Consider the following 25,693-nt stretch of genomic DNA (forward strand, 5'->3'; position numbering starts at 1 on the left):
ATAGCAGCCTCCATGCAGAATGTGAGGATTTTAATTTACTCACTTGTAAGGTCTTTTTCTGGACTAGCCTCTTCCCTTTTTTAAAAAAGTCCCCTTTTAAAGTCATAGTGCTAGTGTATGATATCACTCCTCTCATGAGGCTGTTGAACTTAATTATACTGTGGCCACAAGTATTTAATGGATTTTGGGAGTCCCTTTGAGACCTCTTTAGATTCCAGAATTTGTCACTTAGGTGCCTTTTTTTGGCAGGCAGCAGCACTCTGCTGAGTTGATCAGACTCAAATGCAGGGGGATGGATGCAGGGTACGTTGTAGCCCCAAAGTAACACAAAAACTCTCTCTCATTATATTTACTACACATTGCCTTATATTGGATTGGCTTGGTTTCTTGGTGCAGGAGCCCTGTACCACATGCTATGTCCATGCGTTCTCCCTATTTCAACTTCCTCTTTATTTTATCTCTTCATTCCTAACTTATTTTGTCCTTTGCTATCTAGTTCATAGTAAACAATTCACTGGTTGTCCTTTCTCTTATCTTAGCTGGCTCAGACATTGGGTCTTTTTGGCCTACTGGCCTATGTACTTATCTTATTCAGGCCAAACATCCTGTTTTCAGCCTAATAATTCATTCACCTCCCTAATCCTGTCATCTAAAAAATAAGGCCTCCCCCTATGTGATAATCACTTGTCAGGCCAGGCCTCAACTACAATGGATCAGCTATAATTACTTCTTGAATTGATTCCTGGGTCAGATTTAGGAACTCTACTGAGAGTAGCTTCTGTGTGCTCTAAAAGTAGCTGTTTCAAGGTGCAATTATATATGGTATCAAAAAATTGCTCCTTAAACCATATCTTGGCATATGGTCATTTTATATTGCAAGTAGTGGAAGTTGGCCATTGTTAGATTTAGTTGCTACTTTGATCTCCTTCAACATTATGCACTTGTTCTCATTTTCCTGATCTGGTGATCAGCAGTATGACCCTTGTAACAAGTGTGGTATTCCTATGACTTGGCCTTACAGTAGGATCTGTATGGACACAAATGCCCTTTCGCTTTGGAAATTGTATCTCATTAGGTACAGCAGAATCTTTTAGGTACTCCCATACCTCCATGACTTAATAGATCCTTCCTGCATGGCTGATATTCCGGTATCACAGTGACCGGTCAATATTTGTCGTTCCACTTTGTTCCAGAAATGCTTATTGGGGAAAGCCTTCTTCAATTGTCAGATACTCTACTTCACCTTGTCTAAGTACCTCCTGTTGATACACAGTCCTTTATAGGTTTCTTGTTCCTGGCTTTTAATTCCTTTATGGAGACACTTGGCTATTTTTTCTGGAATCCAGCTGTGTGATTCCATCCCTGCCCTTCTCCTGGGTGGTTATAATTCCTGCCCTATCCATCCCTACCCAGCATAGGGTTACTTTTGTATTATTGCCATCTCTGTCAGAAGTCTTTGTCTAATTGGAGCGCCCCATAGCACCTGGCTCCTTTTCCCAGATACTGGTTTAAATTATTCCCCCCATTTCTTGTAGGTCAGTCTATGCCTGCAGGTTAATTGCCATTTAGTTAAAGTGGAGCCCTTCCTTAAATGTATGCTCTCCCTTCCTTTTCAAAATGGTTAATGAATGGAACCCTGGCTTTTTGTGTGGCATCTTCTCATTCACATATTGGAAGTCTGTCCGGTGGCAAAGGAAGCATTTCAGTTATCTCCACTGGAGACGTCCTAGATGTTAGTCTTGTTCTAGTAATTTCAACGTATTGTAGAGGCCCTTTCTCCTGTATAGCCTTATGTCCCTGGTACTGATACGCAGTGTGATCACAAACTCCATCCCAGTACTCCTTAGAAATACGTGCGTGCAATTTTCAAATTGCAGAGAACTGAACAACTTTGCCCCGCCTCCTGCCCTTCCTTGAGGCCCCACCCCTTCTCCTGGCCCCGCCTTTGCTCACTCCATCCCCCTTCCCTCTGGCGCTCACTCTTCCTCACCCTCACTTGCTTGCTCATTTTCACTGGGCTGGGGCAGAGGGTTGGGGTGCGGGAGGGTTTGAGGGCTCTGGCTGGGGGTATGGGCTCTGGGGTGGGGCTGAGGATGAGCAGATCGGGGTGCAGACTGGGGCTCCACATTGGGAAGTGGAGCCAAGGGGTTCAGCATGTGGGAGGGGGCTCCAGACTGGGGCAGAGGGTTGGGATGTGGGAGGGCTCCGAGCCCCATAGTAGGCATGCGACCCACCATTTTGCCTCTGTCAGGCAAGACACCCAGCAATTCTTGGTCACCACATAACTAGTTATAGTTATGAAATCCCCTCTCACCATAGTGGCGTAGCAAGGGAGGGTGGGAGGGCCAGTTGCCCCTGGGTGACACATTAGGGAGGCGCCAATTTAGTCCCCCTCCGCTCCCCCTGTCCTCCCTCGGCTCGCCCGCTCCTCTTCCACCCTCTGCTGTTGGCTTGAGCCTCCTTCCCGCCTCCAGCCTGACCCTCCTCCACCTCTGCCAGCGGGTTAGTACATGCGGGGACCCAGGCCCAAATTGGAGGGGGTGAGGGAAGACATGATACAAGCTTCCCCCCCCCCAACTCCCAGGGTCGGGCTCAGCCGTGCGCCAGATTTGGGGCCCCGCCGCATGGCAGTAGCGTGGGGTGGAGCAAATTTTGCCTTTGCCCCTGGGCGCATTTCACCCTCGCTATGCCTCTGCACCACAGCCTCTTTGCACACTTCGGTGGCTTCTCCATCTCCTGGCTAGACTGGATTCATGGCAAATGTGTGTATGGAAAGGTGGAGAGGAGTGGGGAGTGTTCCCTTTTAAGATGTTTGTTTTTCCACTGTGGTTCCCTCCCATAGGATACCAAATACTTCAGCGGTGGGACTAGGACAGCCATTTCTGGCATGGGTCATTTCTATAGTTCTCCTGCTGGCTAGTTCTATGACTAATTTAGTGGCATCCCACATGGGTGAAAGGTCTGCCCACACAGAGCATGCTACAGAATCAAGGTCTTAGTTTTCATCTGAATAAGCAGGTGTTTCCTCCTAATAGCATATTAAATAGCTATAATTTCTGGTGTTACAAAATATGCATTACTGCCATCCGCCCGAAAGGTAAAATGACGTTAAATATCTTGTGATACCCCCTTCTTAACAACTGAGGGCCTCCGTGCTAAAATGAGCAGGTACACACTTGAGTAATTTTATGAGTCAGTGAACCAACCCACACGGCAGCAGAAGTGTATTCCATTACACTGCAGTGCTTTGATGGATTTCATGTCAAAACCTAATCCACCCTATTGACCTGATCTTGAATGAGGCCTGCGTCGGTTTTTTTTTTAAATAGTCTTTTACGGGGTTTCCTTTGGGAGGCTAATTGAATACAGTAATATAAATAAAAGCATTAATTAAATAGTATCTACAGGCAGTCCCCGACTTACGCGGATCCGACTTACGTCGGATCCGCACTTACGAACGGAGCTTTCTCGCCCCGGAAGTCGGGGCGAGAAAGCCCCGTTCGTAAGCTGCTCCGGTGCCCCTGGTCTGCTGGAGACCGTCTCCAGCAGACCAGGGGCACCGGGCGGGTTCCCGCGCTTCTGAGGCTTTGCCAGAGCAAAGCCTCGGAAGCGCGGGAACCGCTGCTGCTGCCACTTGGGTGCCGGTGCCTGTGGTCTGCTGGGGACCGTCCCCAGCAGACCACAGGCACCGGGACCCAAGCGGCAGCAGCGGGCAGGTTCCCGCGCTTCTGAGGCTTTGCTCTGGCAAAGCCTCAGAGGCGCGGGACCCCCCCGCGGCTGCGGCTTCAGTCAGGGTGCCTGTGGTCTGCTGGGGACCGCAGGCACCCAGACTGGAGCGGCAGCAGCGGCGGTTCCCCGCGCCTCTGAGGCTTTGCTCTGGCAAAGCCTCAGAGGCGCGGGACCCCCGCGGCTGTGGCTTCAGTCAGGGTGCCTGTGGTCTGCTGGGGGCCGTCCCCAGCAGACCACAGGCACCCAGACTGAAGCCGCAGCCGTGGCGGGGTCCCTCGCCTCTGAGGCTTTGCCAGAGCAAAGCCTCAGAGGCGCGGCACCCCGCTGCCGCTGCGGCTCTGCTCCCCGTGTCCCTGGTCTGCTGGGGGGGGGCGCAGCTAGTGTGCCCCCCCCCCCTGCAGACCAGGCTTTTGTTTTGGACTCTGGGGCAGAGCAGCTGGGGCGCTGCCGATTGGTCCTGCAGCGCCCGTGGGCACTACTGGACCAACCCGGCAGCACCCCAGCTGCTCTGCCCCAGGTCCTGATTCAGCCGCTGCTGGTGAGTTTCAGCAGCGGCTGAATCAGGACGTCTGGGGCAGAGCAGATGGGGTGCTGCTGGGTTGGTCCAGTAGCACCCCAGCTGCTCTGCCCCAGGCGTCCCCAAGTCAGCTTCTGCTGAAACTGACCAGCGCTGACTACAGGAAGCCCGAGGCAGAGTTGCTCTGCCCCGGGCTTCCTGGAATCAGCTGCTGATCAGTTTCAGCAGCAGCTGACTTGGGGACGCCTGGGGTTCTTAAGTTGATTCTCTATGTAAGTCAGAACTGGCGGTCAGTTTCAGCAGTGTCTGAATCTGGACGCCAGTTCCGACTTACATACAGATTCAACTTAAGAACAAACCTACAGTCCCTATCTTGTACGTAACCCGGGGACTGCCTGTATTTGATTTTGCAGTGATGCCAAGAATTACAACATAGCTAATAATGAAAAGTCAGGTGATTTAATGGCTTTTTTCCTATGTATTTTTGTTATATTTCATTGTATTCAAGAAATGAATAGTACTGAGTTTCATTGTAAGCTGTGTTATCGAATTCTAGCTTTCAAGAGCTTAAAATATATTAGCAAGTACACCATGCTTTGCAGAAGTCTTTCTGAACTTGATCATTTTCATTTTAAAATTCTGAACATAAATACCATCCCTAAGTTTAAATTTAATAAAATTCACTTATGTGTAACCATTGATCTAAATGTGTAAAGTGCCCCAAACACTGGAGTACCTAGGCATTTTACGCATTAACTAGATTGGTAATAGCAGAGTTCCTAATGGCCCTTTTGCAGTGTATAGTAAACACGGTCGATCAAATGAATCCATTCCTATAATTATTTGTATCCTTACTTTGTATAAAAATTTTCTATTGGGAAATTGTTACTTTAAGTAAGATGCTGTCTGGTGTTTTTGTGCATGCGACTTATTATGTGCTGCAGTGAGTCAAAAGAGCCATGTTTAAAGAAGGATCCAGTTTCACAATTCAAAAAGGACAGTTTTAAGCAGCCCTTTGAGAGCATGCAAGCCCTCCCATACAAAGTTGTGTGTGAAATGAAAAGATGGGCAAGTGTTCTACACATAATGTTGCAAAACACTGATATAATTTTTTAATTTGAGGGGTTTCCCCCCTCCCCCACTGAGTAGATTTCAGCTGCAAACGCCTTCTCTCTGTGCAGCAGGCTACAGTGATAAATTGATGCTGCGGCAGATTTTTTTTTCAGTCTTAGCATAAAATGGTCAAATGATGTTCCACTGCAGAATTCAATTTCACAGTTCAGTTGGGTCCTTGATTACGCTGCCAAATTCAGATTAATGTGCACTTAACTAACATGGATCAGGGGACTCCTGGCTGACAGCCAGCAGTAATAGTAGCAACTGAGAGCTGTGTAGAGTTTTATGCCCTGTCCACCTCTGTGCACTGCCAGAGGAATTGATTGATTAAATGAATTCATAGGTATAATTATTTGTAATTGTGCTACACTATGAGCCTATGTCTAAGTACCCCCTACTCTTCTGAGAGATGTTACACACATTGTCATGGGCTATTTTTGTTCTGTTGCAAGCTAAGATTCAGTTCCAAAAATTGCTTAGATGCATTTTTGCCTGTGCCTTTTGGGCTTGAATAGAGACATGGATAAGCAACCATCTTGTCTGAGAATGTAAAAAGTTCATTTACATAGCAGAAGCTTGGGAAAACTTTAAAGCAAAGGAACATTTAAGTAGAAACAGGACATGTGTTATTAGTTGTTTTTCCATCAAAGGAATAATGCTTGCAGTTGGGGTGTTTTGGGTTTTTTTAAGTCTCCCATTGAGATAATTTCTTCCCAGATTGTCCCTGATTTCAAAGGAAAACTAGGGGCTGTGTGAAACTGCAGCTAAGTAGTTTGTCATCCTGGAAAATCATTTAAGAAATGATACATTAAATGAGAATCCTTGCTGCTCATTATGTCTTGCTTGAAGGAAGCCCACTTTGAAAACTATGAAGACCGAACACCCATGTTACAGGCTCACATAATCAATCCTCTCCTTCACCCCGGGGCAAAATCTTAGTTTGAACTTACATGGTTTCTGCTTATGTTTTTTTAATCTAATATAGCATTTGCCCAGTATATGCTCACGTTGTTGGGAAGAACAATAAGCACAACCCCAGTGTGGAGAATAGTAAGAAAGCCCCTGAAGCATAATGGTTTGCGACTCCTGTAAGTTAAGCATTAGTAATGAACACACTACTGTCATTTGAGCTTAAATGTCTTATTCAGCACTGCTAGGACTTCCTGAGCAATGCTGTATTTATACAGAGCAGTGCCTGCTTCACCATCAGTAGGAAAGAGCAGGTTAACTAGAGGGGGTGAAAGATGGGCTGTCAGTGGAAGAAATGGGATTGTCCAATCTGCATGTGATGGGGATCTACCCAATCAGAATACGTCTGTCTATGCTGCCAGCCCCAACTCTCTTCAAGAATGGCCGTCACCATGTCACATGGCTTTAGAACATAACCAATGCTAAGAGAATCTTCCACCCAGACCGTTGGAATGGGAAAAAAATTCCAATTCCCAGCCAGTCCTAGTTTCATTCTAGGATGCAGCCTGTGTCTCTATATGCATGAAGAGTTAATAGTCTAAGTACCAGGAGATAGTGGTCAAGAGTGTGTAGCATGGCTCCTGGGTTTTGCAGGACTTAAAAAATAAGTTGTGCACTGCAAATGGCTTCCCCTGTGCGTCTCCTTACTTCAACTCTTAATCGCTTGTTACACAGACATGTTGTTGTTGGCATGGCAGTATGAATGGCAGTGTGGCTCTGATATCAGAGGAATCATGGGCTTAAATTGCAGTGATGGATGTTTAGGTTGAACATTAGGAAAAACTTTCTAACGGTCATGGTGGTTAAGCACTGGAAAAAATTGCCCAGGAAGGTTGTGGAATCTCCATCATTGGAAATATTATTTAAGAGCAGGTTAGTCAAACACCTGTCAAGAATGATCTAGACGGTGCTTGGTCCTGCTGTGAGTGCAGAAGATTGGACTTGATGATCCCTCAAGGTCCCTTCCATAGAATCATAGAGAGATATCAAGTCCAGTCCCCTGCCCGCATGGCAGGACCAAGCACCATCTAGATCATCCCTGACAGATGTCTGTCTAACCTGCTCTTAAATATCTCCAGTGATGGAGATTCCACAACCTCCTTGGGCAATTTATTCCAATGTTTAATCACCCTGACAGTTACAAAGTTTTTCCTAATGTCCAGCCTAAACCTCCCTTGCTGCAATTTAAGCCCATTGCTTCTTGTCCTAACTTCAGAGACCAAGGAGAACAATTTCCCCCCTCCTTCCTGTGACACCCTTTTAGATACCTGAAAACCGCTATCACGTCCCCTCTCAGTCTTCTCCTTTCCAAACTAAACAAGCCCAATTCCTTAAGCTTTCCCTCATAGCTCATGTTTTCTAGGTCTTTAATCATTTTTGTTGCTCTTCTCTGGACTGTCTCCAATTTCTCCACATCTTTCTTGAAATGTGGTGCCCAGAACTGGACACAATACTCCAAGTGAGGCCTATTCAGTGCAGAGTAGAGCAGAAAAATGACTTCTCCTGTCTCGCTTACAACATTCTTGTTAATGTATCCCAGAATCATGTTTGCTTTTTCTGCAACAGTGTCAACTCATATTTAGCGTGCGGTCCACTATGACCCCTAGATTCCTTTCTGCAGGACTCCTTCCTGACAGTTGCTTCCCATTCTGTATGTGTGACACAGATTGTTCGTACCTACGTGGAGTACTTTGCGTTTGTCCTTATTAAACTTCATCCTGTTTACCTCAGACCAGTTCTAGTATTCTTCGTCTTCCAGTTCTAGTATTCTATGACTCATTGATAACATAAGGTTTAGAATGGTCATAATACCTGAAGTTATTTTCAGCCATTGATCAAGGCTGAATACAACACTTTAACTTTGCCTTGTTTTCATTTTTTGCAGGTGGATTATGATCGAGCACAGATGGTAGTTAGCCCACCACTGTCTGGATCTGATACCTATCCCAGAGGCCCGACAAAGCTACCTCAAAGTCAAAGCAAAGTTAGCTGTTCAGGTAGTAGCTTCCAGTATCCTTCCATCTATCACAAAGCTTCTCATTATCACCAGCCTGCCCTCCAGCCAAGCTCCCATTACATTTCCACGGCTTCTTACCCAAGTTCCCCAAGTGTCACATCAAGTGCTTATCCCCCACCTAGCTGGGGTTCGTCCTCAGATCAGCAGCCTTCCAGGGTGTCACATGAACAGTTCAGAGCTGCTCTCCAACTCGTCGTCAGCCCCGGCGACCCTCGGGAATACTTGGACAACTTTATCAAAATAGGAGAAGGCTCCACCGGGATCGTTTGCATTGCCTCTGAGAAGCACACCGGAAAGCAAGTCGCAGTGAAGAAAATGGATCTCAGGAAACAACAGAGAAGAGAGCTGCTCTTCAATGAGGTAAGCCATGTTGGATGAGGGAACCATTTGGCAGATGACTGATCAGAGGAGCAAAACAGAAACCACCCTCCCGCCCAGGTGCCCAGTAGATAAGTCTTCGTCCACCTCAAGTAGGGAGGGTGCGTTCTGTTGTAACTCCCTGAGTTGCAGTTTCCATGTTGAGGAGGTTCCCTTCCTGTAAGCAGGTCACAAACTGAGCGCCAAGTAAAATAGTTGTCACTTTTGTAATCAAATGTAAAATGTCATTGTCTTTGATATTCTGCCTCTCCTTCCGGCTCAGTCATAGCTTTGCTGGGAGCCCAGCAATGTTGCCCTGAACTTGGACATGCTATGAGATACAGTCTCCCAGTTCCCTACTGCTCTGGGAAAGGAGGTCAGATCCGTTCCTTTCTCAGCACGTGTTCCTTGGCACTCCCAGTTTTGCCCATTCTCTGCCTTATTGTGCCATGTCTGCTCAGCGGCACAAGTAACGATATAATGGATCGGCCCTCAGGGGAACCGGCAGCCTCTGCAGGTCCCTGGGCAAAATGGGGAGGGGCCTGGCTCTGTGAGCCTGGAAGGGTCAGGACCTCAAGCAGAAAGGGCAGGGCTGTGGCTAGTCAGCCCTCACAGCCGCATGGAACACTTGGAGTGGTCTTCTGGAGTCAATTTCAAGGACCAGGGGCCCCTATTGCCACAGTAGCAGCAGCTGGGAGCCCCAAACTCCTTTGAATCACCGGGATCCGGGGCAACTGTCCTCTTTGCCCTCTTCCCACCCTCATCAGTGAGCCTGTTGGCCCTCTTGCCTGAGATGTGGGTAGTAGGGAACGAATGCCTTATGGCCCCTACTGCTGCTTTTGCCGGGTCACAATTGAGCTGTATATTATTAGAGTGCTTGGGTTTTTAATTTTCTGCATATTGAATTTAGTGGCACCAGAGAGAAGGCTTTGCTTGACAAACTTGATGCAATCTCTGCTGTGCTAAAAAGAGAAGCAACAGACAAAAACAAATGTAATAACCATTCCTGGTTTTATATCCAAAAGAAAGTTGTTACCCACCCAATGTAATTTAAAAATAGCACTTTGTCTTTCAGAAATGACTGTTTTTGACGTGTAACTATAGTTGGCGGGTGTCATTAGGGATGTGGGTTTAGCCAGGGTGTTACCGCAAAACATTTCTTCAATGCCAAGGTAAAAGAAAAATGGTTAAGTGTCGAATGTTTGCATGAGTTACAGGAGTGTTTCCTCTTTTGCTTAGGTTGTAATAATGAGGGATTACCACCATGAAAACGTGGTTGACATGTACAATAGTTATCTCGTGGGCGATGAACTGTGGGTTGTTATGGAGTTTCTGGAAGGTGGTGCTTTGACAGACATCGTGACTCATACGAGGTATGTTTGGTTTGCATCATCTGTACACTGTTTTAGTGTTGAATGCACCCATTCTTTCAGAGGTGTGATAAAACCTTGTCTTCTACTAGGGCAAGAAGAAATATCTGGCTGTGGTCCTGCCCATGTTTACTGCCACTGCCAGTTTACAGAAGGGGGGAAATGTTAGCAAAAGTGGGACTAAGTGCAGTCCATGCCTGCTTTGTCCCACCGTCAGCTCTTGGTGCCTCGATGCAAATTGTTGAGTGATTTAAACATGGTTTGGTATTATCAGCATCTGTCTAAAAGCAGGCAAGTCTGTAATGGAATAAATACTCATAACAAAAGGCAAAAATTCTGAGAACTTTACTGTGCATTTAATCTTAACCAAAAAAAAAATCTCTGTCAGATGATTCGTGAAGCCAGTTAAAACGCCTGAAAATACCCAGCTTTATTCAATTTGCAACAGGTCCATTGTTCTACCCTTTATACTGATCATTTCTCTTTAAGAATGAAGAGAGAGTCCTTTTTTATTGCTAAAATCTGAGTTTGGGGTCCTGGGTGTCTCATACAAAAACTGTGTAGCTTAAACACTCAACCCAGTGCAGGGAACCCCATACCTTACAGTGCGGTGGTAAGACTGAGGGGTTGCTCACTAGGGAAATATGGAAATCCTAACTCAGGTCTCAACACAAAGGTGATGGAGAGAATGTCCATGTACACATTCTGGTAGAGTGAAATCCAGCCTGGTCCCCCTTCCTCCTGTTTTTTCTTGCCCCCATCCAATTCAAAACTTTAGGGCTAAATTGCCACTTCTAGCTGCCTTGGAGCTCATGATAACACTTCCCCGGACTTACATGGGGCCAGACGGTCACCCCAGAGCCAGTGCTATGTCAGGAAGGGGAGATAGTGTCAGACTTACATCTGAATGGTGTTGACAGGAGCCATGATGTCTGTGTGGTGTCACAGTAAGCAAAATGCCTCCAGAGATGCTGGACAAGTGCACACGATTGGCAGTCACTGTTCCATTATTGCCAAAGGTGACAATGAGCGCCTTCCTGGCCCGGCCTTCCTCCCCTATCCTCACAGCCATGTTCCCTCACACTTGCTCTACATTTCCATCAACACAGATGTCCTGTTCCCCTTCGCTCTGCATGGCAGGCTGCTGCTTTAGGGCTCCCATTCTTCATGAGAGCCCTGGGAGGAAAGGGGTTTCCTGAGCCCTCTGACCCACAATGCACCTCAGTTGGTGCAGCCACATTTTGGCCCATCAGATATAGACTATAACTCTGTTAATTCAGCTATGGTGGAGAAAGAGCAATGGGATCAGAGCAGTGTTCCATCCGGCCCAGAATCCTCTCTCTAGTATTTATTACTCGCCGTATCTGAGGAAGATACAGGAAACTTGGTTGCAGGCAGTTGCCTGTTAAGAGAAAACTAAACCAATGGCAACATAGGTCCCTTCGTGTTGGGAATTCTTTCACCGCCCACTGCAGCAACTTAGGGCCTTGCCTAAACACAAAAGTTGTATGGGTTGAACCTCTGGAATCTGGGACTTTCTGGTACAGCAGGGTGACAGACATTGCTGAACCAAAGCACCCCGGCCATCCAGGGTCAGGAGCGCAGCCCTGGTCAGGCCAGCAGCAGCAAGGTGGGAGTGTAGCCCCAGTTGGGGCTAGGAGCAGAGCCCAATGGCTGGGATTGGCACCTGGGAGCAGGGCAGCTGGCTGGGGAGGGAAGCCTTGACCTCCCTGGTTCGGTAAACTCCTTGGTTTGGGACCCTTCCGGTCCTGAGGGTACCAGACCAGGGGAGTCCAACCTGTACCATGTTAATCATGCTAGTATAGCTAAGGTGCCACAATATTCCCCACTGTATAAACAGGGGTAGCCCGTGAGCCTAGGCGAGCTAGGCAGCTGCAAAGGGTGCCACTGGCCCAGGTGCCCGATGATGATGTCACAGGGTGCCGGGGCGCCCCGTGATGATGTCACAGCCATTGATGACCGTGCAGGTAGGGGCGCCGATTGTGCCACCCTGCCTAGGGCGCCAGCTGCTGCAGCCGGCCTCGGGATGCTCCTGTGTATATATATGCTGGTATAGCTTTTCCCACACACAAATGGAAATAAGATATATTGCTGTAAGAACCTTCAGACCAGTGTAACTGCACCAGCATTAGGGATTGTACAGGTATGCTTATTTCAGTAAAAAAGAAAACATATCCCTAATCAATGCAATTCATTGGGTACCAAAGGTTACAGGGAGTTCCTGACTTTGTCTGTCTTCCATCTTGCCATCTGGAGAGATTAGATTTTGTGTAACACATGCCCTTCGTTTACCACCCATCTTTTTCCCAACATTCAGGAAGGAGGTAGGCAAGAAAAAAGGGTTTTACATGTAATGAGTAAAATGCCTTTCTCCTTGAATCAAAAGCACACAACTAGCACGTCTGCATGGAGGAAATTTAACCAGGCATGAATAAGAAGACTCCTGGTTTAGTAACAAATAGTAATTCAGTCACAAACGTTATCTAACAACATAGCATCATGCTCGGATCACTACTAAAGTAAAATTCATACTTATCTTTTAAGTGCTGCATAAACTGACACGCAAAAAAAATCATTGTAAAGCATTTGTTAATTACACTGCCGCCCTTTCCCCCCCTCTACCCGCACGCCTGAATCACTCTGCCAAATATCTTTGACAGGAATTTAACAGCAAACAGATGTTTATAGAAAACTGCTACTTAAGAGATCTCATAGTTTTTTGCAACCAGAAGTGTTTAAAAATAACATCTTTAAACAAGTGTGGAGAAAGTGAATAGGGAAAAGTGATTTACTTGTTCCCATAACATAAGAACTAGGGGTCACCAAATGAAATGAATAGGTAGCAGGTTTTAAACAAACAAATGGAAGTTTTTCTTCATGCAGCACACAGTCAACTTGTGGAACTCCTTGCCAGAGTATGTAGTGAAGACCAGGACTTTAGTAGGGTTCAGAAAAAAACTAGATAAATTCATGGAGGTTAGGTCCATCAATACTTATTAGCCAGAATTGGTAGGAATGGTGTCCCTAGCCTCTGTTTGTCAGAGGCTGGGAATGGGTGACAGGAGAGGGATCACTTGATTACCTTTTTTTCTGTTCACTGGCATTGGCCATTGTCAGAAGACAGGATACTAGGCTAGATGGACCTTTGGTCTGATCCAGTATGGCCATTCTTAAGTTCTGACGTCATTCCTGAAACTTTTCTAACTTTTTATGACCTCCCCTCAACAATGTTACTGAAATTTTGTAACTTTTACATAGTAGAGTGGAAGCAAAAGTCTCTTTGGTGGGCATTTTTTATATTAATGTAATACAGGAAACTGGCCAGCAAGACAGGAATAATGTCCTTTACTGGCTCATCTAGAATGCAAGTCAAGTGGTAAGTCACAACTGAAATATGGAATGTTTCTGTATCTCTCACTCAATGACCGCTACAGGAAGTTCTATGGATGAAGGCTAAGGTGATAGAGCACACGATAGAAAGGCTTACAGCTCATTAACTCTCTTCAATTTCCTTGTGATAACCATGGTACAGCAATGTGACGGGCTTCATTTTCCATGAATATTTTTTTGTAAATGATGACTGGATAACTATGTCCTCTCATATAATTTATGAGATGCTTCCTGAAATATCATTTTTAAATGTTTGTTTGTAATGGACAGAAGAGCAAACGAAGTAATCCTAAATGATTGCCCACAGAATGTGAATCCACATATTTGCTCTGAAATCTAAGGGCTCGACTAGACTAAATGAGCCCAATCAAAAGTGCAAATGAAGCGTGGATTTAAATATCCTGTGCTTCATTTGCATATTTGCATCTGATCACAGTTTCGAAAAAGGGTATTTCGAAAGTGAAACTGCAGTTTAGACGCGGTTCTTTGGAAAAAAAAACCCTTTTCTGAAAGATCCCGCACTCCTGAAAAAATGAGGAGTACAGGATCTTATGAGAACGGGTGGGCTTTTTTCGAAAGAACCACATCTAGACTGCAGTTTCACTTTCAAAATAACCTTTTTCGAAACTGCGATCGGATGCAAATATGCAAATGAAGCGTGGGATATTTAAATATGCGCTTCATTTGCACTTTCGATCGGGCTCATTTACATCCCGCTTTCGAAATAGGGATATAGTCTAGACGAGCCCTAAGTGTTGTTTCCCTTCCTCATTCTCTTTCATGATTCCATCTCAGTAGTGATTGCTCCTTCCTGACAAGTCGTGGGCTGTCTGTAAATGGAAGAACTTCAGTTTTGTCAGAGCAGGAAACTGACTCACTAAAAACATTACATTGACTGTACATTGTGTGTGTTCAACGCCACATACCTACTTCATTTTCAAAACTTTTCCTCATACTCAAGCTTCCAAAAAATATACTTGCTCCATTTTTTAAAGGCCTGCAGTTCTGCTCTGGTAAGTGACTACCAAAGTGACACCTTAGTGTTCTCCATTTGTTATCTGTCAGTGATTGGCAGGTAACATTTACTCTATTTAAAATTAAGGCGACTCCCAGCCCTGCTAACTCAGTGCGTGATCTAAGAGTAAAACTACGTCCTTCTCACACATAATCACCACTAACAAAAAGCCTGTTGATCAAATTAGGACTTCAGGCCAGGTCTACACTGTACTTGGAAGATCGGGTTAAGGTATGCAACTCCAGCTACATAAAACACATAGCTGGAATCAGCTTACCTTAAGCTGAGCTTCACAGAGAGAGATTGATGGGAGCAAACTCTCCCATGGGCTTCTCTCACTCCTCGCAACTGTTAGCAGTACCAGTGCCAACTGGAGTCACCCTCAGCGTTCGATTTAGTGGGTCTTAACTCAGGGGTAGGCAAAAGCCATTCAATGCATTGCCTGGGAAGGTGGGAACCCTTTAAATAGAAGCAGTTGAAAGGGCTGGCATATCCCAGGCTCCCAGGCAACAGGCTAGCATGGGGCCGGAGCAGCAAACCCTTCCAATTGCTTCTATGTAAAAGGCTTGCGCCTTCACTGGGGCTGTTGCCTGGCAGCCACCTGGCAGGTGCAAACCCTTTAAATAGAAGCAATTGAAAAGGGTTGCATGTCCCCAGCTCCCAGGCAACACACTAGCAGCGAGGCCGGGAGCTGCAAACCCTTTAAATAGCAGGAATTGAAAGGGCTCGCAGCTCCCGCCTCCAGCTAACATGATGCCTGGGAGCTGCAAGGGAGGTGCGAGCCCTTTCAACTCCTGCTATTTAAAGGCTCCGCCCCTTCCACCTCTTCCAGGGCGGCCCATGATCACTTCAAAAAATTTTCAAGTGGCCCCCATTCAAAAATTATTGCCCACCCCATCTTCACTAGACCCGCTAAATCGAACACCAGAAAATCAATCTCCAGTGCGATAAGTAAAGATGTGGCCTCATTTACACTTGTGCCGTTCATGCCCTCCAGCATGCTTGCAGTGACACCTCGTGCAGCCTTCTTGGTGTAAATGGATTTGCACAGATGTAGCAGACGTAGGAGAAGTTGAGAGCTCCCAGGAAAGAAGGCAACCCGGTTGACTTTCTTCTCTGTGTTGATCCTGCAGAGCTAAAAGCTGCAAACAAACAAACAAACAAAAGATCAAATTTTACTTTTGTTATGCAAGTCAAGAGAGAGGATTTGGACAGGGAGCAGCTCTGTTACGGAAGGTGCTGTCATTTTTGCGCCACCATATTTCAGAGCAGAAGCACGCTGTAGAGGCACAATGAAGGCTCTTCTCAGGATTATGTCGCTGTTTCAGTGTTTTAATTGTTGCCAGGCAGGGGTTCCTGGTCAGTAGGGACTAGTGGTGGATAACCCCACCTATAATAACCCACTCTGTCAGACTGTATATGAGATGTTTATAGAGTGAAATACCACCTACTGTCAGGAGAGGTACTGGAGCTTCTTTAGACAGCTATGGCTGCAGTGCCACCTACTGCCTTTGCGGTCACCTGGACATGCTGAAACTCCTCCAGCTTTCAGAGGTCCTAGTGGCTCTAGGACATCGAGGGCAGAGTTAAGGTTGTTGTATGTGGTCTGCAGCATACAGGAGTGTTGGTAAGATGCAGGCCTGTGGCTGAAGGAACAGTGGGTACGTACTGTTAGGTGCCTTAGCTTTTCATCTCTGTGCTGGTGTGATTTTTTTGTGTCAGGTACGTTGTTAATGTAACAACATGAAAACAAAGATTTTGATCCAGTGATCGTTAACTGCATAAAGTCCTGTGCAGGTGAGGACCAACACAAAGTGACCAATGGCTCTTGAGGGACAGAGTGTGAGATTGTTTGTCAGGCCTCATAATAACCCCTCCTTTTGTCCAAAACTAACGTCCTCATTTAGAAGAGTGATAGAAATGTAGCCGTGTTAGTCTGGTGTAGCTGAAACAAAAAACAGGACTGTGTAGCACTTTAAAGACTAACAAGATGGTTTAATAGGTGATGAGCTTTCGTGGGCCAGACCCACTTCCTCAGATCAAATAGTGGAAGAAAATAGTCACAACCATATATACCAAAGGATACAATTAAAAAAAAGTGAACACATGAAAAGGACAAATCACATTTCAGAACAGAATGGGAATGCAGGGGGATGGAGGAAGGTAAATGTCTGTGAGTTAAAGATATTAGAGGTGGGGAAGCTGATCCAGAGGAAAAAATGTCCAATCCATGCCACTGTGTCACATTGGCTGGGGCTCACTGGAATGTGTTGAGTGTGATTTCCCTTCTGTAATTCCAGTGAGCCTAGCTTCTATACATGGCTGTCTAGCTGGACAGAGTATGTGACTTCAGCCTTGGCAAGTGATTAACAGCCCTGAGGAAGGAAGGACCTCTTAGAAAGAGAAGGCGATGGTCAGGCAAATATGGGCTTGATCAGTTCCTTTGAGAGACTTGGCTGCTGTCTATCACTACTGCATATTGACTAGCCAAGGACTGTGCCAACCTATTCCCATCTGACCCATTGTCCTGACCCATTTCTTCCATAGTTTATTCTTCCTCTCTTTCTACATGTGTGCTCATGCCTTGCCTTCTTGCCTTTTAGAATGAATGAAGAGCAGATAGCTACAGTTTGTCTGTCTGTCCTGAGAGCATTGTCCTACCTGCACACTCAAGGGGTTATTCACCGCGATATAAAAAGTGACTCTATACTTCTGACCAGCGACGGAAGGGTGAGCATTTAACATTTTCCCTCCTACTATCTCTTTAACTGTGACAATGCGCATGATCGATAAAACTGTCCTGTCGCCAATTTAACAAAAACCCTATGGAGTGTTGCAGACATCAGCTGGAATCGAGACCATATCAGAACAAGAGTTCTTCTAGCCTAGGATCCTGTCTCCAACGGTAGCCAATACCAGACTGAGACGATGTAAGGCACTGCATCTAGAAAGAGTTAATAGAATTATTTTCCATCATGTGGCTACTCAGGGGTGGAATGCATAGGGAAGAGGAAACAGTGAAAGACCTAACTTGAGAAGGGGAAGTCCTACGGGGAAGTCCTCTTTCTCCTAGCTGGCTGAGGCAGGGAAGAGGACAGGGGTGGGCAACAATTTTTGAGCGGGGGCCACTTAAAAAATGTTTGAAGTGGTCGTGGTCCACCTTAGAAGGGGCGGGGCTTGGACGGAAGGGGCAGGGCCTTTAAATAGCACAAGTTGAAAGGGCTCGCGCCTCCCCTGCAGCTCCCAGGCATCACATTAGCTGGAGGCGAGAGCTGTGAGCCCTTTCAATTCCTGCTATTGAAAAGGCTCGCAGCTCCGGCCCCATGCTTGCCGGTTGCCTGGGAGCCAGGGACCTGCGAGCCCTTTCAACTGCGTTGCCTGACAGAGGCGGGGAAGGCGCGAGCGCTTTACATAGAAGCAGTTGAAAGGGCTCGCGTGGCTCCAGCTCCCAGGCAACGCGCTAGGGGGCGGGGCGTGGAGCAGCCGGATGGGCCTAATCAAAGCCCTAGGTGGGCCGGATCCAGCCCGCTAAGTGCATTTTGCCCACCCCTGCTGTAAAAGATTCTTACCGGCATTTTCAGTTTACTTGTTTATTTGTGACCATTATTTACGAACAATAAAAACATCCCTGAGGAAAAGGCCATAAAAAGGAACTGCAGATAGAATCTGATTCACTTCCCTGGTGGGTGAAACCCCCCACTAGAGTACACCGATGCACAGGCTGGAGTAGCATGTTGGTGTCAGTATGTGGATCATTCATTTTACAGTCACTTTTATTTTTATAAAACCTTCTTAAAAAGCAGTTGTCTACAGAATTATCGATGTCCTTCCACTTCAAAAAGTAGGTCCTAGTAATACCTGTAAGTGAATGTATTTATTTACTTGCAATATATGATTAAGCTGCTCAATGTCTGTGCAGTGTAGTGCGTTCCAGGAAGAGTAAACATCGTAAACATGGGTGACAAAGCTGGAACTCAAACTCTGTGGAAGCCAGATCATAGATGTTAGTAGTTCTTTTATTTAATAAAGACCTTGCAAATAAGACAATCTGATACACAGTTATAACAAAAGTATAGCCAAGCACAAACTGTGTACAGCACCATTTCAGAAATCGGTGGAGCTCAAAACAATACAGATTGGACCTCTCTGTTCCAGCACCCATGAGACCTGACTGTTCCTGAACGAGAGGGAAGTTTCTGGCGCAGAGGAGGTCCCCTGCTACCAGCTCCCCAGACCACCTTCCCTCCCTACTGCCAGCCCCAGCCACCCTCCTGCCTAGCTGCTGTGCTGCTGCAGCACTGGCAACCCAGACTGCCCTGGCCCCAGCCCCGTTATTGGGGCTGCTGCATCTCCCGCCCCGGCCCACTATCGGGGCTGCCACAGCTGCCACATCTCTAACCCCAAGCTCCCTGCTGCGACTGCCATGTCCCCGGCCATGTTTCTAGGGCTGCTGCAGCCCCTGCTGTGCTACTGGGGTTACGGTGCCGGTCCCAGCCCCAACTCCTCCGGGCTCTAAGCCACCAGCCCTTTTGCCACAAGGGTTCCCAGCCAGGACTCCCTGGTCCAGGAACACTCCTGCCAGACCACAGATATTGCTGGATGAGGGAGTCCCAGTTTTGGGAGGTCCAACCTGTATGTTTGTGGCTGCACTTGTAGCTGTGCCTGTAACTAACCTCCGCTGTCAATAACAGGCAACTTTGCTAGTCTAGACCAGTGTTTCTCAACCAGTGGTACAAGTACCCTTAGGGGTACAGCCTCTCTCCGAGTTATGAATGAGTTACAGACCAAACACTTGGCCACAACTCGATCCGTTGGTAACTCGGACCCCATTGAGTTACATGCGACCGCGCTGTTCGTAAGCGTGGTCACATTCGTAATTCAGAGACCGCCTTTACAACCGCTCCATGGGAGCTTTGGTCGTAAGTGCGAACGGTCGTAACTCGACCGTTCGCAACTCGGGGAGCAGCTGTACTCGAGAGAAGTCTAGAAAGGTCCATCAACACAACTTGGAATTGGGAGGAAAACTGAATTTTTATTTTACGTTTTACAGCACTTTATTGTTTTTGTCCTTTTTACATCAAAAAATAAAAATTTCATCGCTCGCCCGGCTACGATTAAGTTGTTTAAACGAATGTATTGCAATGGTAGAAAAAAAAATGTGTGTGTCTGAAAATTGTAGGTACTTGGGGGTACTTATAATTTTTTAAAGGGGTACTTTAGAAAAAAAAGGTTGAGAAACACTGGTCTAGACAAGGCCAGTGGCAGGCATCACTGAGCCAAGAGAAGGATTTAATGCTGCTCTGTTTCTCCGCTGTACTGGTGTCTATTTGGAGGGGGCAGTGGGTCTCACAGAATGGTTTCTGCCTGCCCCTTTCCCTTCCTAACTGGCTACCCCTTTCCTATTCTTTTCCATGCAGACTGACTGATACTCTATTTGGTGGAAGGAGTAGCTCTAGGATTGGAAACCTTCCTCACAACCCCTTCAGATGGTTCCTCCATGTCACTGTTACCTAATATCAGAGGGTTTCTTTTTTTAAAAATTTGCCTCAGAGATGGACTTATTCAGTCCATATAAAATATGAAGGATTCTTCATGATAAAATGAAAAATATTGGTATTCTACCATACTACTGGCACAGAGCTACAAATTCTAGGCAGAACAATATATGTGACTTTGTATTCCAGCAGAGAGCTTAGGGGTCTCATCCGCATTGTGCTGGGTGCTGGACATGCACATAATTTAAAGGTTCCGAAAAGGGCAACAAAAATGATTAGGGGTTTGGAATGGGTCACATATGAGGAGAGATGAAAAAGACTTGGACTTTTTAGCTTAGAAAAGAGGAGACTAAAGGGGTGGGGGTGATAGAGGTCTATAAAATCATGACCAGTGTGAGAAAAGTGAATAAGGAAAAGTTATTTACTTATCCCCACAATACAAGAACTAGGGGTCACCAAATGAAATTAAGAGGCAGCAGGTTTAAAACAAACAAAAGGAAATTTTTCTTCACTTAGTGCACAGTCTGTTCCACAGTGTGGAACTCCTTGCCAGAGGATGTGGTGAAGGCCAGAACTTAAACAAGTTTCAAAAAAGAGCTAGATAGATTCATGGAGATTAGATCCATCAATGGCTATTAGCCAGGATGGGTAGGAATGGTGTCCCTAGTTTCTGAAGCAGTCTCTGAAGTTTCAGAAGCAGGAAATGGGTGACAAGAGAGGGATCAAGTGATGATTTCCTGTTTCTGTTCACTCCCTCTGGGGCACCTGGTATTGACCACTATCGGCAGACAGGATACTGGGCTAGATAAACCTTTGATCCAGTATGGCCATTCTTATGCTCTTATAAGAGACAGCCTCTGCCCCACAGACCTTCCAGTCTAAATAGACAAGACAAACAAGGGATGTGGGAACTGTAATATTGCATCCCCATTTTACAGATGCCCATGTTCATAGAGGAAGCCTGGGGCAGAGCAAGGATTTGAACTTGAGTCCTTGGAGTCCAAAGGTAAACTCCTGGCCTCATTGGAAGCGAAGCAGAACTCCCATTGACTTCAGTGGAGCCAGGATTTCACCCCTAGCATGGCACTTTAATCACAAGACCATTCCTCCTGATTTGCTTCCTTTTATTGTCTTCACCTACCAAGAGGTATGCTCTTCCCTTTCTAGTACAGGTTCCTCCCATTGGAACTAAACATACCGACATCGGGGGAAGAAAATTCCATACATATGAAAGTCAGTCAGGCTGGTCTACAGTAGAGTTGCTGAAATAGCATCTGATCTGCTTTTGGGATCTGCATACAATGCCTCGTTAAGCTCATTACTCTAGTACTTATTCTCTGCAATGCAGATTTCTTCAAGGCTTTGTTGTGCAATTATCTTTTTTTAGAAAATTGTCTTTTTATGTACTCGGGTGAGCAATAGATATGCAAAAACTGTTGCACTCCTACAAATGAGCCTCGAAGCCATGCATTATTTCATCTCTTCTCCTCGCTGTAAACCGAAAAATATGTTTGGCTCGGGCAATGTGGATATTATTGGCTTTCTTTTAAAAATACCTACAATTATTTCTACAGTCTGGTTTTTAAAAAAACCAACTGCCCTCAAGAAAAAAATAGCATCTGTGTTGAGACCAAAAAAAACCAAATCAACACTGATAATAAAATGTTAGTCTACACCATGCATCAATTTATTGTGCTTCCTCTTTAATGCCTCATATAGCTGTCAGGTTCATTCCTTATCCACAAACTGCAGAGTGACATGGTAGGTGAATCCCATACACCCTGATTTAATGTTTCCTCTCAACACACATACACACATCATGCGTCATTTGAAAGTGTATTATGTCTACTTTAAAAGAAGGTGTGATGTAGAGTTGTCAAGTAGCACTGTTATCCTAGAAATGGGAATAAACGATTCCATCAACACGTTAAAATGACCACACTGAAATATGTTCATTCATTTCTGTTTTATGACACCAGCAACAATCTAAAACAAAAACTAATATTAAACACACACAGGTATCATTGAAAAGTAATAGCGCCGGTGATGTTTCTAGTCAACATCATTAGCATCATCTTGTTCATTGTGGTCTCTGTCAAGAGTACATGGATTACCACGGTCTTTAGTGCCATGATATGTACACAATTACGTGTAGGGAAATTGCTCTGACTACAGATGCGTTTGATTGTGCAGTAATACCTATAGAGGCAGGCACAAATAAGGTTTTCTGGAAGTGCAGATGCCATTGGGCCCATGAAGAATACTGGAAATAGTTTATCCACATTTTTCCATCCATGTTGCAATGGTGATCCAAGATCTGGTTTACCGATGTGCAAAGAGATCCAACATTTTCTTTGCCACGTTGCTCTTCCTTACTGCCCTGACATGGTGAGAGTTTGGCTAGCGGCTTATCCACTTTGACAGCTAGACTGAGGTGTAAGCAATTCAGGTTTATTTTGTCTCCTCTTCTTTCTCGTTGTTGTTATGCAACGTTGCTACTAACTTCCCTGCGGGGGAAATTGCAGCTTTCTGTCACTCTGTCCCAGTTTGGCAAGATCTCTTAAGTGTAAGCTCCCATTGTTTTGAAACTTTAAACCCAGAGTTTTTCCCAATATCAAATAGAGTTGATAGAGTCACATCCCATTAGTGTGTGTACAGCTGTAGGTATGTAACAGGCTTCACAAACTGTGTGCACAGGTATGAAGCGAGGCGGATCAACCCACCTGCTATCTATATGTTTCATTTATGGAAAGTCGTGAACAGCCACGATCAAAACATCTGTATCAGGTGACCTAATTATGCTCGTTCTTTGACACCAAGAGATCCAAAAAGCCATATTGGCGCATAGAGCACATATAAGCGACTTTTCTTTCCTGTGCTTCGGTGATATTTCTTGTGATGCTGGAGCATCTGCAGACTGTTCTTCAAATACCACTGTAGCCAGCAAATGAAAGGAATTCTTTCCATCAGTGGCCTCGGCACTGACGTCTATATTGTCTCCTTTTGGATGAGCTTCCCACCAGCATGAAGTTCTACAGCCTTTGGGAATGTGCGCAGCTCCCTGGAGTCTTTCTACTGCCGTTTTTGCAGCACTAGCCTTGAGTTACCTCAGCTGCTGATAACTAATGCCCAAGACCCCACCCCTTCCATTCAGAGCCTCGTGGGAGCCAACCTCCCACCACTACAGAGGCAGGTCACCACCAACACCCCTACCAGGAGGCACATAGCCCCAATCTTTCCACACACATACTGAGCACAGAGAGAGCAGGTGGTGCACGGGTGGCCCCAGCCTTCCCCAGCTCCAGGAACACAGGGAGGACAGGCAGCCCCACCCCGTAGGTGGGCAGCCCCACTGATCCTGGAGCCCCGCTGGTATCAGGCCCCAACCTACCCAGCCCCAGAGGGCAGGCAGCATGGCTCCGGCTTCAATGAGTCTGAAGCCCAGACAGCCCCAGGACACTGGGGGAGCCATGCTGAATAGGGGAGGGCAGGGGGCAGAGTGTGGGCAGGACCAGCTGGGCAGTTTGGGAAGGCATTGCCTTCCCCTGTCTAATACCCACCCCCCATGCCGAGGCAGACTCCATAAAGATGTAGTGTATGCCAATTAACTTGTGAGACTCAAACTTATGGTGTAACTAAGAAGAAGATTTACATGCAGTGATGTGATAATTTTGGAATTCTGCATTTGAGAGGCACTATCTCTGAACGTCTTCTGAAGAATGATACTCATTGCTAGCTGAATTATAGGCCTCCTTGTCTGTCAATCAAAGGGCAAACTATTATACCCAGAGAGGCACCAAAGTAGCTGACCTCTGTAAACTGCCATCACGTGACTTTAGATCGCCAAAATGAAAGCCTCTGAATGTTCTCAGTTCAAAGGGTTGAAAAAACATTAAGCTGTTCATCAGGCTCACACTCCAGATGAATATACTCAAAATATTTGGAAGACTTAAATTCCTGCTTCGAATTACTAGCAGCTTGGGTAACATCAGCTAATACTATTGTGCTGCATACAGTAATGGTAATCTTGCCTTGCCCATGCTGTGCTGGCCAGGCGCCCGGCTCGGAAGGCGGAGCGGAGAGCAGCGGCTGCTGGCCAGGCGCCCGGCTCGGAAGGCAGAGCGGAGAGCAGCAGCTGCTGGCCAGGCACCCTTCTTGGAGGGCAGCACTATATCTACAGCAGCGCAGAAGTAAGGATGCCAATGTGAAATGTGACATTGATGAATATCACTTTTCACAGCAAACTTAGCACCCCATGGCCTCCCATACTTCTGTGTTGCTGCTTCCACCTGGCAGAGACAGCCAGAGCCCCACCACTGCCTCCAGGTGAGCAACTGGGAGAGGAGGAGGCATCATTCCTAAGTGGCCTGGCTCCTGCTGTCAGTCCCAGGGTGGCAGGGCTCTGGCTGTCCCCTTTTTCCCTGCTTCCCACCCCTTCTGCACAAGCCCCACCCACCCAGGGCTGACAGCCATAGCTCTTCAAAAAACAAACAAGCACACAGTTGGCATCTCACTTGGCACATTCCCATGCCTCCCTGAGGAGGCCCAGCCCATAGTTTGAGAACTGCTGGTTTATAGTGACCTCAGCTTTGGATTTTGAATGCTCACTGAGAGGTATATTTCGACTGCAACATACCACCCTTCTTTAGCACGGTAAAACAAGGCTACATCCTTGTCGTGATGTTGGTAAGGAAGGTTCTATGTTCTTCACTAGTTGCTTCATCAATATAAATACAAGAGAGTTTCATACATTGGCAACATTGAGAAGCAGAGTTGTATGTAACTCAGCAAGTAAATATGAGAAAACACATAAGAACGTAAGTTCAGCCATACTTGGTCAGACCAATGGTCCATCCAGCCCAGTATCCTATCTGCCGACAGTGGTCAATATCAGATGCCCCAAATGCTTTGGTCTTAACTATCTTGAGCAGTTTGGTAATAAGATATTCCAAGAGCTATTCTACACATTTCTGATAGTCCCATCATGTCTGTGTTTCAAGTCAGGATGGTAGCTGCTATATATATAAGGATGATTTGACCAACACTAAGGAAATACAATCCAATGTTACTGTATGTTTCCCTTAGAGTGATATTTGATCAACCCTTCAAAGCAATTATCACCTTTGCACCTAGGCAGTTCTGTATATACAATATAATATACATGTCAGACAACCTTAACGGCGGTGCTACCTTCTTTATTTTAATCAGTTTATATCTACTGTTGGTATTAACAGAAGGCTTGCAGTAATACCATATCAGTGCCCATTCACCTATCATGTTCTTTGATTTCATTATTTATTGTTAGATAAAATTATCAGATTTCGGGTTCTGTGCCCAAGTTTCCAAGGAAGTTCCAAAAAGGAAATCTCTCGTTGGAACGCCATACTGGATGGCACCAGAAGTGATCTCCAGATTGCCGTATGGAACCGAGGTGAGCATCGCCAGGGCATTGTTCCCTGCTTCAGTATTCGTTGACGCAACCACTTCCTCACAAACAAGTACAATTGTAAAGCGAGGTTGTGGCTCGCTCTGTAGCGATGCATAGTTTAGAATATGTTTAATACAGGAAGAAGGTATCCGAGAGGTAGCCATGTTAGTCTGTTTCAGGAAAAACAACAAGGAGTCCTGTGGCACTTATAAGCTTTCATGAGAGATGCATCTGACAACGTGGGTTACAGCCCATGAAAGCTTATGCCC

At 46.0% G+C, this 25,693-nt stretch overlaps 1 protein-coding gene across 9 annotated transcripts in view; it reads left to right on the forward strand.

Annotated features, from left to right (window-relative positions):
* Nucleotides 1–25,693, forward strand: part of PAK5 (p21 (RAC1) activated kinase 5) — a 229,998-nt gene that overhangs the window by 196,762 nt on the left and 7,543 nt on the right. For all 9 annotated transcript variants that reach the window (XM_075925680.1, XM_075925678.1, XM_075925681.1 and 6 more), the window contains 4 exons: nt 8,217–8,708; nt 9,945–10,078; nt 17,105–17,231; nt 25,302–25,427. In XM_075925680.1, coding sequence (XP_075781795.1) covers nt 8,217–8,708; nt 9,945–10,078; nt 17,105–17,231; nt 25,302–25,427 — 879 coding nt within the window. The remainder of the gene's footprint in view (nt 1–8,216; nt 8,709–9,944; nt 10,079–17,104; nt 17,232–25,301; nt 25,428–25,693) is intronic.

This window comes from Pelodiscus sinensis, chromosome 3 (assembly GCF_049634645.1).
Source record: "Pelodiscus sinensis isolate JC-2024 chromosome 3, ASM4963464v1, whole genome shotgun sequence".
In the NCBI taxonomy this organism is placed as follows: domain Eukaryota; kingdom Metazoa; phylum Chordata; order Testudines; family Trionychidae; genus Pelodiscus; species Pelodiscus sinensis.